Source organism: Haliaeetus leucocephalus, unplaced genomic scaffold (assembly GCF_000737465.1).
Source record: "Haliaeetus leucocephalus isolate CR32 unplaced genomic scaffold, Haliaeetus_leucocephalus-4.0 Scaffold2, whole genome shotgun sequence".
In the NCBI taxonomy this organism is placed as follows: domain Eukaryota; kingdom Metazoa; phylum Chordata; class Aves; order Accipitriformes; family Accipitridae; genus Haliaeetus; species Haliaeetus leucocephalus.
Genome location: NW_010972438.1, coordinates 12057287 through 12070156, shown reverse-complemented (window position 1 = coordinate 12070156; position 12870 = coordinate 12057287). Strand labels below are relative to the sequence as shown.

Here is a 12870-nt window from a genome sequence, read left to right as displayed (position 1 = left end):
TCTTTGGTAGCCAGAACATCCTCTCACAGCAATCCAATCCACTTCAGTCACCAGCCACTGTGAGAGACACCCTCCTCCAAAAGGTATTGCCAAATAGACCTTTCCCCAGCTTCTTACCACAGTCCCATGGACTATTCCCTGAGGCCCAATGTAGCAGTAGCTTCCTGCAGTCATCTGACCATACCTAGCAAGAGCAACGAACACAATGATACCACATGTTACTCAGCCTGGAATGAATTCTGTACATGTCTACATAGGTTTCCAGTATAACAAAAAAGATCTCTGTGCTTCAATTTGTTAAGATCTGCTATTATCAAATTCACAACTTAATTTGGAGTTTCTTCATTAGCAATGCACCAACATGTTTCCAGAGGAGCATTTAGATCGTTAAATTGAGTGCAAAAATGCATGGATCAAAAAACTGAGTGTAAACTTGTCTTGGCATTTAGCATAGTGACTAGGACACAAGGACACTCATTTTCACCTTGTCGGTGTCTTTATGCCATTGGTTTTCAGTGGCACTCATGCTTCTAAGTCACATAGTGGCTTTTGAAGTTGTTAGTCCAAAACGGTTGTCCACATTCCTATGAAATTCCCAGGAAAGTGCCAATGGATATTCTCTATTCATGCCCTTTCATTTCTTCCAGCTTCCTGATCCGTACACACCCAGCTCTCCAGTGGTTTTAATTTATTCTGTCCATGGTACACAACAGAATAATAATCCTGTGCTCATCAACTAGATCAGCAGTAAAATAGTAGGTGAAAAATAATAATAATAAAAAAAGATAACTTTCTGTTTCAAAGCTTTCTCTTAATGTGAAGGAATGTTTCATAAATTGTGTTTTCTGTAGATTATAAAACAACCACTGCAAAGTGGAACTAGCCAGTGCTATAAGTAGGTTATGATTAAGGCTTCAGGCTGCGATTCAATGAAGTCCCACACGTAAACCTAATACTAATTCCTAGCAGACCTCAATTACATCCTTATATATGCGGCTGAACATAACTCAAACTCCTAAGTAATTCCACTTAAGCGTGCATTAATGCTTTGCAGCATCAGGACTTTATGCAGCATGGTTGAAACCCACCTGCATTAGAAATTTTAACCAGCCACTGGTTGATGTCTGAATTACATTTTAGTTAAGTATTTGATGTACTTTAATAGTGAGGTATCTTCTTACATTGTTACTCCCAAAGCAAACATCTTCTCATATTCATCTCTGGTGGAATAGTTGGGAATAACCTAAGAAAACAATCAAAAGAAAACCCACATAAGCAAATTAGAGATTTAAGCAGATCTTTTTAACAGCCTACATTTCTCTAACTATGGTCACGCATATAGAAAAACAGTGAAAAACGGGAGGAGTAATTCAGGTGGTTTATTCCATGCATTCTAGTACAAGAAAAAAAGATGTCTGGGTTTTCTGGCAGTGTGACTGTCATGCAAGTTTTAAGGAAAGCAGTTCTCTAGCCACAAAACTAGCCTGCAGGGAGATAGATATTGAATGGCTCAAAAGATTGGCAATGAACCAGTATGTTCACTTGTCCAGCTTGCCTTCCAAGCAAAGCAGTCCAGATATCTAAACATCTGATTAATTATTATTTGCTTGCCTATTGAGGGCTTTTAAATCTTCCAAACTGAGCCTAGCTGAACTGTTTTGGTCAAGAACATGTACAGCTCAGGCTCAGTCAGAACAGAAGTCGTCTAATAAGGAGAGGATTGTTCCCTCCATCACTGCAGATCAGCACACCTGAGGTGAGAGTGACTGTACCGGAATAAATGCTGCAAAATTTGGACCCCAGATTCTCCTGTGTGCTATTGTAAGTTCAGGTAGTATAAATAATATTTTAATTCAGCAGACACCTGTAAACTAAACAGAAGAGGAAGAAAAAGAAAAAACAAGATGCTAATACCTACCATGCCATTAGTAATGATTAATCGAGGAGCATACTGATGGCTGGGAAAGAGTCCCAGAGGATGTCCACTGTACATTACTAATGTTTGCTCTTCAGTCATCTCTGACAAATAGTGCATTACCAACCAGAACTGAAAGGAAAAGCAAGGAAAGTGAGCAGATCTGTTTCCATCTTACATTTATGTTTCTTTGTGAAGCTGCTAAACTTTGAGTATAAAGGCAGCTATAGAGATAATGAGGTGTATTCACATACGGAATAACAGCCAGAGCTCCCAACACATTCTTGCTTTTAATAAAGTCCATTAAGAGAAATCACTCGGCAGGAAACATAAATCACCAACTAGCAAAAGTCTGAATAAGTTCCAGAATAATTTCTCCAGTACAAACCCCAGAAATGCTTCATTTTTAAAGCTGTTCTAATTTTATCTTGAGGCTAACCATTTGAATCTGGCACTTTTCTGGCAATCTTTCCAAAGCCAAACTGCAAGATTGTTCCCTATAAAGGTGATTAAAATACCCATGCATATTGTTGATCCTAACCTGAAATGGGTAATTCAGCATCTTCTGGTGCTTGTCATCTTTTCAACAAACGGATATTACAATGTGAACTTAAAAATGAAATAATTTTTCTTCTCAAAGAAAAAATTCAGCTTTCATTGGGGACAATGAATAGAGTCCTTGAGGCACCCAGAGGTATACAAATAAATGCATGTCAATGTCATCTGCATAATTCAATAGTTAACTCTTGATCTATGCCAAAAAGTAGGCTATGGCAATATAAGCTGCCTATAGATTTGACTCGCATGCATCATTGTCTATCACAAAGCTCATTATATTCCACAGAACTTTTAGTATGTGATAACTAGGCCTGAGAGGAGCTTTCGCATGTAATATTGGAATTCAACAACAGCTTGAAACTAGAGTTTCTGTAGGCATACAGAGACAAAGTTTTGAGAAAAAATGGAACTGCTGATCAAAGAGACAGCAGTATCAGTTGTCATGGGCACTTAACCTCTCTGTGTCTTTGATCTGAATTAAAAATGGTATAGATTTGAAGCCAGTCCCTTCTAACTCAGCTAATTTCCAAGCTGCAAGTCAAGTTGAGCAGGAAAGAGTCACTAGAATTACCATCTTGCTTTTTACGTTTTTGTTTTTGTTTCATGAAAAATGTTGATTAAATTCTGGTCCTAGGACAGAACAGGTAAGTAGCTGAACTCTCAACTCTTTAGCAGGCTGGGAAAAACATTGTATTAAAACTAGAAGCTGTAAGATAGTTAGATCTTTTTGCATTGAAAGGCACAACTAGTAAGGAGGAGGCAAAAGCCTTTCCTAGCTTAAAGAACAGTTCTGTTGTCTGCAGGCTTGTAAAGTTAGCTCTGGACATGGTTCATTCTTTAAAAATTATTCAGAAGAAAGCACAGGTCTGCATGGATAATATAAACCAAACTGAACCTTTTCACAAGAAATTTTGCAATGATAGATTTCCAAAAAGCATGTTGTTTTCAAGCCACAAACAGAACAAAATGTTCTGTCATAACTGAATCATTCATGTGATTGCTACTCTAAGTAAGCAAAAACAAAAAGGTTTTGTTTGTTCTGCTGTGAAACAACTGCAGGTCATAGGTCTGGTTTGGATGATAACAAGAGAAAAGGAGAATATTTCTGACTTTGGCAGTGCTTCTACTTCACCTTGCAGCACAGCATCTGCCTAAGGGATGTCAGTCCAATAAAGGCTACTATAGAAACTGCTGGCACTGATTACATCAGAAATGCTGCAGAACATGTATTGTTAACAGGCATTTGTCAACTGGCATTTACTAATTAATACACAGAATAAAGAAATGGTGTGAACTGCCGTGGTACCTTTCTTTTTAAAGTCAGAACAGTTTTCCCTCAAAAGCTGCCTAAGACTTCTATTTAACTCCCCTTTACCAGATTAGAAAACTGAAGCATGAGTTTTCTCTCAGCCACAAACAGAAAATTCACAGTCAAACTGGGAAGAAAACCCAGGTCTCTCGGTTCCATGCTACAGTGAGGAATCCATTCCTCTCCCCTAACTAGGAACTTCATTTACATGTTAGTTTTGCTTGGATTTTTTAATAAGCAAGAGGCCAGACTCGGGTAAAGCCACAACATTGTGCATCTATGATCCTTTATGACAGAATTTGGCCCCTTAAGTCAGCTTTTGCTTATGTAAGCTACAGAATCAGAAATCAATATCTTCCCAGCCTTTGGGAGTGATGCTACCCTTGAGGGTGATGTAGACTTCTACCTATGCTTTATCTTCCTGCACTGCAAAACTCAATGCCACATGTCCACCTGTCCCCAGTCCGTGGCCTTGGGGCGTACCAGAGGCTGCAGGGATGATGTGGTTTTGGCATTCACAATAACCACATTTGTGCCTATCCACAGACACTCGGGGTGGTTGTTCTTTAAACGTTCCTTCTGCCACCACACACCTGCAGAGCATTCAGACCCAGAGCATTTGTGTTTTTTCTTGAGCAAATAAATTAGGCTCCTACAAAACACAAGTCTAGAGTATGTTGCTGATGCCAAAGATCTCCTCTCCTGAAAAAGTTTCCCATGTGCATTTTGCAGTATTTGGATTAAAGCATGTGTATTTATTGCCATTTTTTGATAGAGAAGAACAGAGATTATACAACCTTAAACATCCCAGCTCCAGTTTTAGACAGGCTTTTACCCACCTGCCATTATTCTCAGAAGATCAGGGATAATGTTGCTAGGCCTGACAGTAAAGTGCACTATGATCTGGCCAGCTAGCATATAAATATTTACAGCTAATCTGATTTGGTTGGAAAACGACTCAGGATTGCACTCTAATTAAAGCCTTTTTTCTTTTTTTTTTTTATTCCACTATTGTTGTGAAAAACGTTGCAGAAGTAGCAGAAACAAGCAAACAAAATATACACTTTTTTGTTTCCTAGAATTCATTTTGACTCTAAAATTATCTGTGCAAAATACACAGGCACATACAAATGCATCACAGAAAGACAAAGAACTGGTCTTTACATCATCATACACAGCTTGCTGTGTTTATGGTATTATGTTTAGTGTTTCTACTGGGCTGTCTTTGCTCTCTCTACTAAATGAAGTTCTCCCCATCTATGCAGTTCATAACTGAGCATTCCTCCACCCAGACAGGATGTTTTGGAGTATTTTGAGACACCGACTGCCAAGAATTATCACAAACTGCCTAAGCAGAATGTGCATGGGGGAGGGTGAAACTGATTTTGTGAAGCAAGTTGCAAAAGCAGCAATGTCCTACCTGCGCCCAGTTGCTGAAGACCTGCCCATTTCCTCCATAAGTGACAAGCTCCTGGGGAAACTGAAAAAGGCAATTTAACAATAATAAGGCAAGCATTTTTCTGAAACATTTCACTGTATCTCCGAGCTATTTTTTTTAATCTCAATAAATCTTTTCTAGAGCTTATTGCATCAACACTCTCTAGACTCTTGAAATCAGAAAATACCATCATAAAAGTGATAACTTAAGAAAAAAAATTAATTTTTCTCTTTCAAAGTGAGGTGTTTGTTATTGTTACAATGGTATTTTGGATGCAGAATGCTACAAAGTGATTACTTGATTGCACTTTCTGTATAAAATAGACATCCCAGTAAACTCCCTAAAAGAGGGACTGAGTAAGCTTATAGTTTGGTTGCCACTGGCATTTATAGCTGGAAGAGTCTATGACCAGCAGGACATAGTCGTATGGCCTCTCCCCTGCCATTTGCAAACAGATGCATTACACTGGGTAGTGCTGGTAAGGATGGACTTTGGTCCTGTAATCCTGTAGTCAATCTGTCCTTGAGGGACGAGCTTTCAAAGATACAGGAAGCGTCAGCGCTAATTTTTCAACACAAGCAGAAGCAATTGTAGAAGCAATGTACTAAGCGACCAAGTATGTAGTGGGAGCTGGAGTGAGCCTTGCTGGTGTTGCAGGAGGCCTCGGAGGTCTGTGTTAGGACCAGGACCCACCGTGCAGAATTAAGAACTGCACACGGCAGGAAACTACAGAACTTAATACAGAAGACCCCAAACCCCAGGAATCAAAACGTAACCACAAGAAAAGTACGGAATCACCTTTAGTCCCTTGCAGGCTTATCCTCACAGAAATGGACATTCTAGCACATCACCCCATAAGCAGGCTGCCTTGGCACTACTGAAGTTGGCCTGCTTAGCAAACACACACTGCAGCCAGCAATACATGTACCTTGGGGCACAGAACCAGCAAAAGGCCTATGAACAACTAAAATCCTATTCAGTCCGTGGAAGGAGGATCATCTGCACAAGGATTAATTTCACCTATATGCCTAAATTGTACAGTTTTTATGTGAGACCACATACAGTAAGTAACTTGCAGGTTTGCTGCTGCCCTATGAAACAAGCTTCCTTACTTTCACTGTACCTTACCTGAGCCACTGAGGGATCCAGATTATTCATGATCATCAACATAATGGCAGCAGCTGATTTGGTCTTGCAAGGGTATTCTCCTATGGGGTATGCTCTGAAACGGTAGTCACAAAAATTTCGGAGGGACACTCTGACTCAAAGGCAACCACAACAATATACCCCACAGAAATATCCCTGCATGCCAACGTATTTGTTTAAGTTGCAAGCCTCTATTCATGAGGGAAGGAAAAAAAAAAAAGGAGAAGGTGCAGATCGGAAATGACATATGTACCTTAAGAGGCAAATCAGGTTTTAACTATTATCAGAACTAAGCAAAGAAAAAAAATTGTTATTCAGCTTATCATTTGCTGAATCAGTAAATCACAATTGGTTACAAATATAGTGGCCAAGAGCTCTTATTGCTTTTTAACTGGATTATTTTGGGGATGCTGGAACTGGCCTCTGCAACACAGTTGCCAGGCCAAGCAGCTAAGCCCTGCAACGCCAAGGAAAACAGCATCAGTGGAAGTTGCCTTCAGGCTCATCAGCCCTTGCTATTTAAGATCCTATCTAAGAAAAAACACCCAGGTTGAATTTCAGTCCCAAAGAAGCTCTCAAAATCTGAACTAGTTAGGAGAAATATGGGCCTTTTTACTGAATAAGATGCATTTCATTCAGAAAGTTAAGGTGAGGTATAGGAAACCCTCACAAAGGTATTCTGCGTCAGGTTTCCTAAGACTGATGAGCTTCAGTGTCAACTACTGCGATCATCTCACTGTTATCTTCTCCACCATCTGTTTGTTATATCAAATTGCTGTAAAACTTCTAGTCCTAGATTTATACTGTAGCTCTTCAGGGCAGGGACAGTTCCTTTGCTGTGTTTGCACGGGTCTTAGTACCGTTGTGCCAAGGCCTCTAAGGTATGATTCCAAAAGGAAGTATAACCACTGATCAAGAGTTTTGCTCTTTCCCTTTCTGTGAGCAGCACCACCATTGCAGATGCTGGAAATTCCTAAAGGTAGAAAGGATCATTTGACATAGTTTCTAAACAATCTTCCTTTTATTGGACCACAGATCTTCAATGGCTGGACACTTGCTTCGTACAGGGAAGACAGTTACACTGAAAAGGTTAGGCTAAAGAGTGCCAACTACAAAAAAAAAAAAAAATAGGACATCCGCTGACCAGCTCATGAGCCAAGATCTGGAATGTATATTCCACAGATTTAGCAAATGGGCTCCTCCCATGATCATATGCACTTTATCCTATCTTTTACATCGGGATACTAAAACAAATGCCTTGTTGTCATTGCCAAACCAGGAGGGAAAGCATTTCAGTTTTTCCACAATACTTTTTTTATTAGTGTTTTCTGCTTTTCTAAGTCTGATGTGGTAAAATAACAGGATTTCTGTGGAATGATAACAATTCATCAAGAGGAGATATTTCTGCATAATATTGCTCAGAACATAAGAACCCCAAAGTTCAGATATCAGCCAAGTGTGCTGGTATGGGAACATGGCTGTTAAATGGAACAGAACCAAGTTGGAGTGTGCTCCCTGGGACACACAGAACAAAAATCAAATATGACCAGACTACAGAGAACAAAAGGCATTTTCTTAATCTGAGACTGTAAGACTCTATTAGAGTGATCAGTGAAATGGCCGCAAAGAAAAAAATATTTGAAGCTATCAAAGGGTCACTGATGCCAGTGATGGAAACAAGCTGATGGACTGTCTCATCCAAGCCTACTTGGAAGGTGCCCTCATCTGTAGTTCAGGACTAGTGTCCTCTGAAGTCCAGCTCTGTAATATCTTTCAGACAGTCTTCCAGTTGTCCTCCCCTTAGCTGAATTCTGCAAGAGCTGACCCCAGACTAGTATGGACAGCACAGAAATATGGATGTCTGTGGAAATCAGAGTGCTTTCTAGTTGCTTGCTTTATTCAGATTTCTGTGTGGACATTAACCAGAGCCCTGCTGGATGCAAAAAGGAATCAATCAGTCTAAAAAAAGCAGCTAGCCCCTGGCAGCCCTCTCTAAAACTGTTCTGCTTCACAAACATTAGCCCCATCAGCCCTAGAATGAGGTGATGCTCCAGGATCAACAGGCACAGCATATTACAAACCAGGGTCAGATACAGGTTCCAATGATGGAAAAATGTACTGTCTTTCTTTTAAGCCCAGAAAGCCTTCTCTGGGGGACTGGGAAACAACCAGCCCCTCACAGCAGGTCTCAAGCCACCCACTCATCTGATCTTACCTCTTGGTTCAGTTGAGACTTGACTTGCAGCAGCTCAGAACTATTGCAAGTTTTCTGTCCAGGTTGCAATCAGAGGTCTCTGAGTAATGACTGGCCTCTAGAAACTGAGACTTGCCATGGGGCAGAGCATTTGGGATCTCTGTGTATGGTAAAGCTGGCATTACCAAGCACACAACCTTGGACAATCCTTTCCCTGCACTGAGTGGTGCTGAGCCTTCCAGCAGCAACACTGTCCTGGCCCTGCCACAGCCTATCCAGAAGGGTGCAGACAGTCTCCCTACTAGTCCCATGGGACTCTCATGAGGACAGAGAACAGGATGAAAGCTGGAGGATGAAGGATCACTGTTACACAGCTTTACAGAAGAGCATCCCAAAACATGCAGTATGCCCCACTGAAAATGAAACCACTGCTATCTAACAATACACAGAACATCCAATTTATTCAGATGATGCACTTCATTAATATGTTATGTGACTTTTAAAAGAGGTAAATTAGGACACAGCAATACCACTATTTAAAGGTCAGTCCCACCGGTGAAAGCTGGTAAGCAAATGGCAGCCAAATACAATGTGAACCATCCAGTCCTTACCTCATCTCAATATCTGGAAAGAATCGGTACATATAGATATGACCGTACAGCCTGAGTTCTTCAGCAAATTCCAGTGCCAGCTTCTTTTGTATTTCAGGTGGGAAATAACGCAAGGCATTGCGCAAAGCCAGCTGCCAAAAAAACCCAAAAGAGATAAAAATCGAGGTAAAAGAGAAATAGAGGTAGGTGGGTGGCCCTGAACTTTAATCAGATTCAGCTAGAAGCCTGCCTAAGCTATCACAAGGATGATATAATTTAGAAGGCCAAGCTCACGCCAGGAGAGCTCCATTCCTTCTTTCTTACTGAATTGTTTCTACCTGCATTTTTCCTTGTAGATTCAATTGCTGTACACATATAACCTTCCCCTTCCCATCCCCCCCAAATCTGCATGGAGAGACTTTGGAGATTTGTTAAGTAGCGCTCAATCCTATCAATATGAGACATGGACGAATTCCCTCTCACAATGCTAGGGGGCACTGAACTACCAAGGAAAACCTTGTTCCGAAATCCTTAGACTGAGACCCTGAACTCTTAGAGACACTGAAGACCCTACTGTACTTTCCATTAAAAAAAAAAGGATCTTAGTCCTGAGTTATGTGACATACTCCCAGATGAAGATGTTCTTGGGCCAAGTTTTATTAAAGATTCACTACATTTAGCATCCTAATGTATTGCAGAGGGTGGTGGTTTACATTATTTTATTGATGCTACATGTATCACTTCCAAATTAGCTGAAGTGATTACTAGGCACTGAATTAAATTCTGCAAATGATACTTATGTGGCTTATACTCCCTATTGCCTTCAAAGACATTACCCATGGTTTGCAAAGTACACTATGTCCTTTTGGATGAAAGAAACCATAAATAAATCACTATCTTTAGTAACAGTCTCTTAAGTCATCTCTCTGTATTCCACATTCCATTTCATTAAAACCATAATGAGAATAAAGATTTTGTAATCTTTAAAAAGCCAATTTCATACAAAGATGCTAAAAGATCTTGTAAGTAAGTTCCCTGACAAGTGGTGAAGCTATCCAAATGACTTTTAGTTGAAGAGATTCCCGAGTCATATGGAATTTCACATCTTCATTAGGCTGATTTTTAATGGCTGTGGAAAGGATAGAAAGGGATCAAGCTTGCTTCCAAATCTGAAAACAGTCTACAAAACAACCAGGAAAGCCCAGTTGTGGAGAGGGATGAGTACAGCAAGGATACCCCACGTTTGTGATGTCTGCCATTGGCACTTCAAAGGCATATGGAAGCGACTATTTTCTGGAGGAATTGAAGGGGTGGGCTGTAGTACAGGTATCTAGAACAAAGGCATCTAGAACCATCCAGTCTAGGTATCATCACCATCCTCTCTGGTAAGAAGTTCTGAAGATCTCCATAAAGCCCTCAGCTCAGTAACAAACCTTCTCATTCAACACTACTATGGTCTGACTCTTACAGCTAGAGCTCTCCAGTCTCTTCGTTTGAGTATGTTGGTCTCACATACCTTAGAGCACACTGAAAGCACAGATCTCTAAATCTAAAAATGCCCATACCAAGAGAGGTTTTTGTTGGCATACTTGCTACTGAACAGGCTTATGGCTCAGACCTTTCAGATCAGTGAAGCTATACTGAGTTACACCAGCTGAGGATCAGACCAGTAAACCCTACAAATTTGCCATTCCACACAGAGAATGTCAAGGGGGAAAACCTATTTACCAGATGAGAAAATGCAAATTCCATCTTCAAATACCACCTTATTCTTCTCCAGTTAGATAAACAGTCATTTTTCAAGGGCACATTTATTAATGAACACAAAAATCCCAGCTATATCCACACCATGACCAAATACGTGGGGATTTTCAAAGTCAATCTCAGAGGCAAACAGTCATCACAGTGGGTTCTAGATCTGAGAAATTTCTAAAGAAAGAATAAAATCACCTACACCCCTTACAACAACAAAATCAAGAGGAAAACATTGCCACATTTGGCTTTTGGCTGCCTATGAGAACTACAGAGAACTATCAGGATGGGTGTTTTGCTTCCAGTCTGGCAAGGATCACCCAATCTTTGATCAATATATTATTTGTATTATAATGAAACTGATGGGCAAATATTTTTCCTTGCCCTAAAAATACAAGCAAGCAAAATCTGTTTGGATTTTCAAATAAATTCACTTACACTGAGCCTCTATCCTATGAATGTTACACAGTAGCAGAGCCTGAATTTTGATGATGCAAACATTAATGAAACATGAACTTGGATGTTACATGAAGGGTGGGAAGGGTGCCTTGGTTGCACAGACAATAGAGATTTTTATAAAAGAGGACTAAGACTGTGGCTTGTTTAGCTTAACTGAACAAAGGTGACATTTGATTGCTGTCTCACTGCAGGATAAATGTCAAAGCAGGAAGGAGCTTCAGGAAAATGCTGGAAAAGGAATAAATAGCTGTGAATTAGCCATAAAAATGTAGTCTTGAAATTAGAACAATTTAAATATAAGAGATTCTGAAACAGTCTGTCAATAGAAGAGCTGGGGCACTTAAAATTGCTTAGATGGAACCTGCCTGCTTTATGAAAGGGCAATTGACATGTGCATCAGAAAGAATTTTGCATATTCATTATTGAGTCATAAACTGAATAACCTGAGAAAGGCATATAAGGAGAAAATTCAAATAGGCTGATCATCATGCTTTTGTGAAAAGGCAATACAAGGTCATTACTCCTTATATTTCATTAAAGCACCACATAAAACATTGTTCTAACCTTTAAGTAGGATTGATTTACCTATAGCTGACACATTGCATTCTGAATATTAGACATTATGCTTTTGATATTTAGGTGTTCTTCCTGTTCATAACTTCCACTGACAGAAGCTTAAGATGCACATGCTTAGCACCTCTGAAAAACCAGGTCCAGAGTTCATTGGTGTCTTAAAAAAAAATAATCAATTGCACTTACACTCCTGAGCCTGAGAGGTTGGTTAAAAAAAAGCTTGCTCTGAATTTGCTGAGTTACTGATTCAGTTCAGCTCAGTGCAATGCAAGCATCAGATGCAAAGTCTTCCTCTTAGATCTGCCAGCTGGATCTAATATTTGATTCTTGTGTTTAAGCTCTAGTTACTGTTAGGGTGTCTTTTTTTTTTTATTCACTGGCATTTATATCTGGTATATCCTGCTGCTATTTAATCAAGATTCAGACCTCTCACTGTCAACAAAATGTAGTCAAAGGAAGTCATGAAAACCTGCTCCAATCAATCAACTGTAAATATCTTTGTTGGGGGATTCTCTTGAGAAATCAAGTATACCAGCCTCTTTGTTAATTGGTGTTTGTTGAAGAGCCAGTGTCTCTTCAGAAGGAATGTTATTCATTTTCATTTTCCAACAAGATCATCAAGACTTCCAATTTAAGGATCTTGAGACACTCAAACACTAAGGTTTGCAGTCTCCCTGATTACCGATGGAAATGGAAGCATGAGGAGAGGAACTGACTAGCTCAATTCTACAACAGTTTCGTTCTTAGTTCTGCCCTTTTTCCAGTGGAGCTGTTGCTTGCCTCCCACTTGTCATCCTCTGCCTGATGATATCCAGAATCTTGGGTAGCGCTATTCTCTAAACAGCAACTGTAAAAGCAAGATTATTGTTGTTTCATGTATTATTCTTCCTGATAGGTCCCAGTTTAGATCAGCTCAGCTGGGAAGTAAATATGGCA

The 12870-nt window shown here is 39.9% G+C and overlaps 1 protein-coding gene across 1 annotated transcript in view; it reads right to left on the bottom strand.

Moving 5' to 3' along the window:
- Positions 1-12870, bottom strand: part of UROC1 (urocanate hydratase 1) — a 43834-nt gene that overhangs the window by 27541 nt on the left and 3423 nt on the right. The window contains exons 2-7 of the mRNA XM_010571668.1: positions 9172-9302; positions 6349-6442; positions 5203-5262; positions 1919-2047; positions 1182-1243; positions 118-184 (exon numbers count right to left, since the gene is read on the bottom strand). Of these exons, the coding sequence (XP_010569970.1) occupies positions 118-184; positions 1182-1243; positions 1919-2047; positions 5203-5262; positions 6349-6442; positions 9172-9302 (543 nt within the window). The remainder of the gene's footprint in view (positions 1-117; positions 185-1181; positions 1244-1918; positions 2048-5202; positions 5263-6348; positions 6443-9171; positions 9303-12870) is intronic.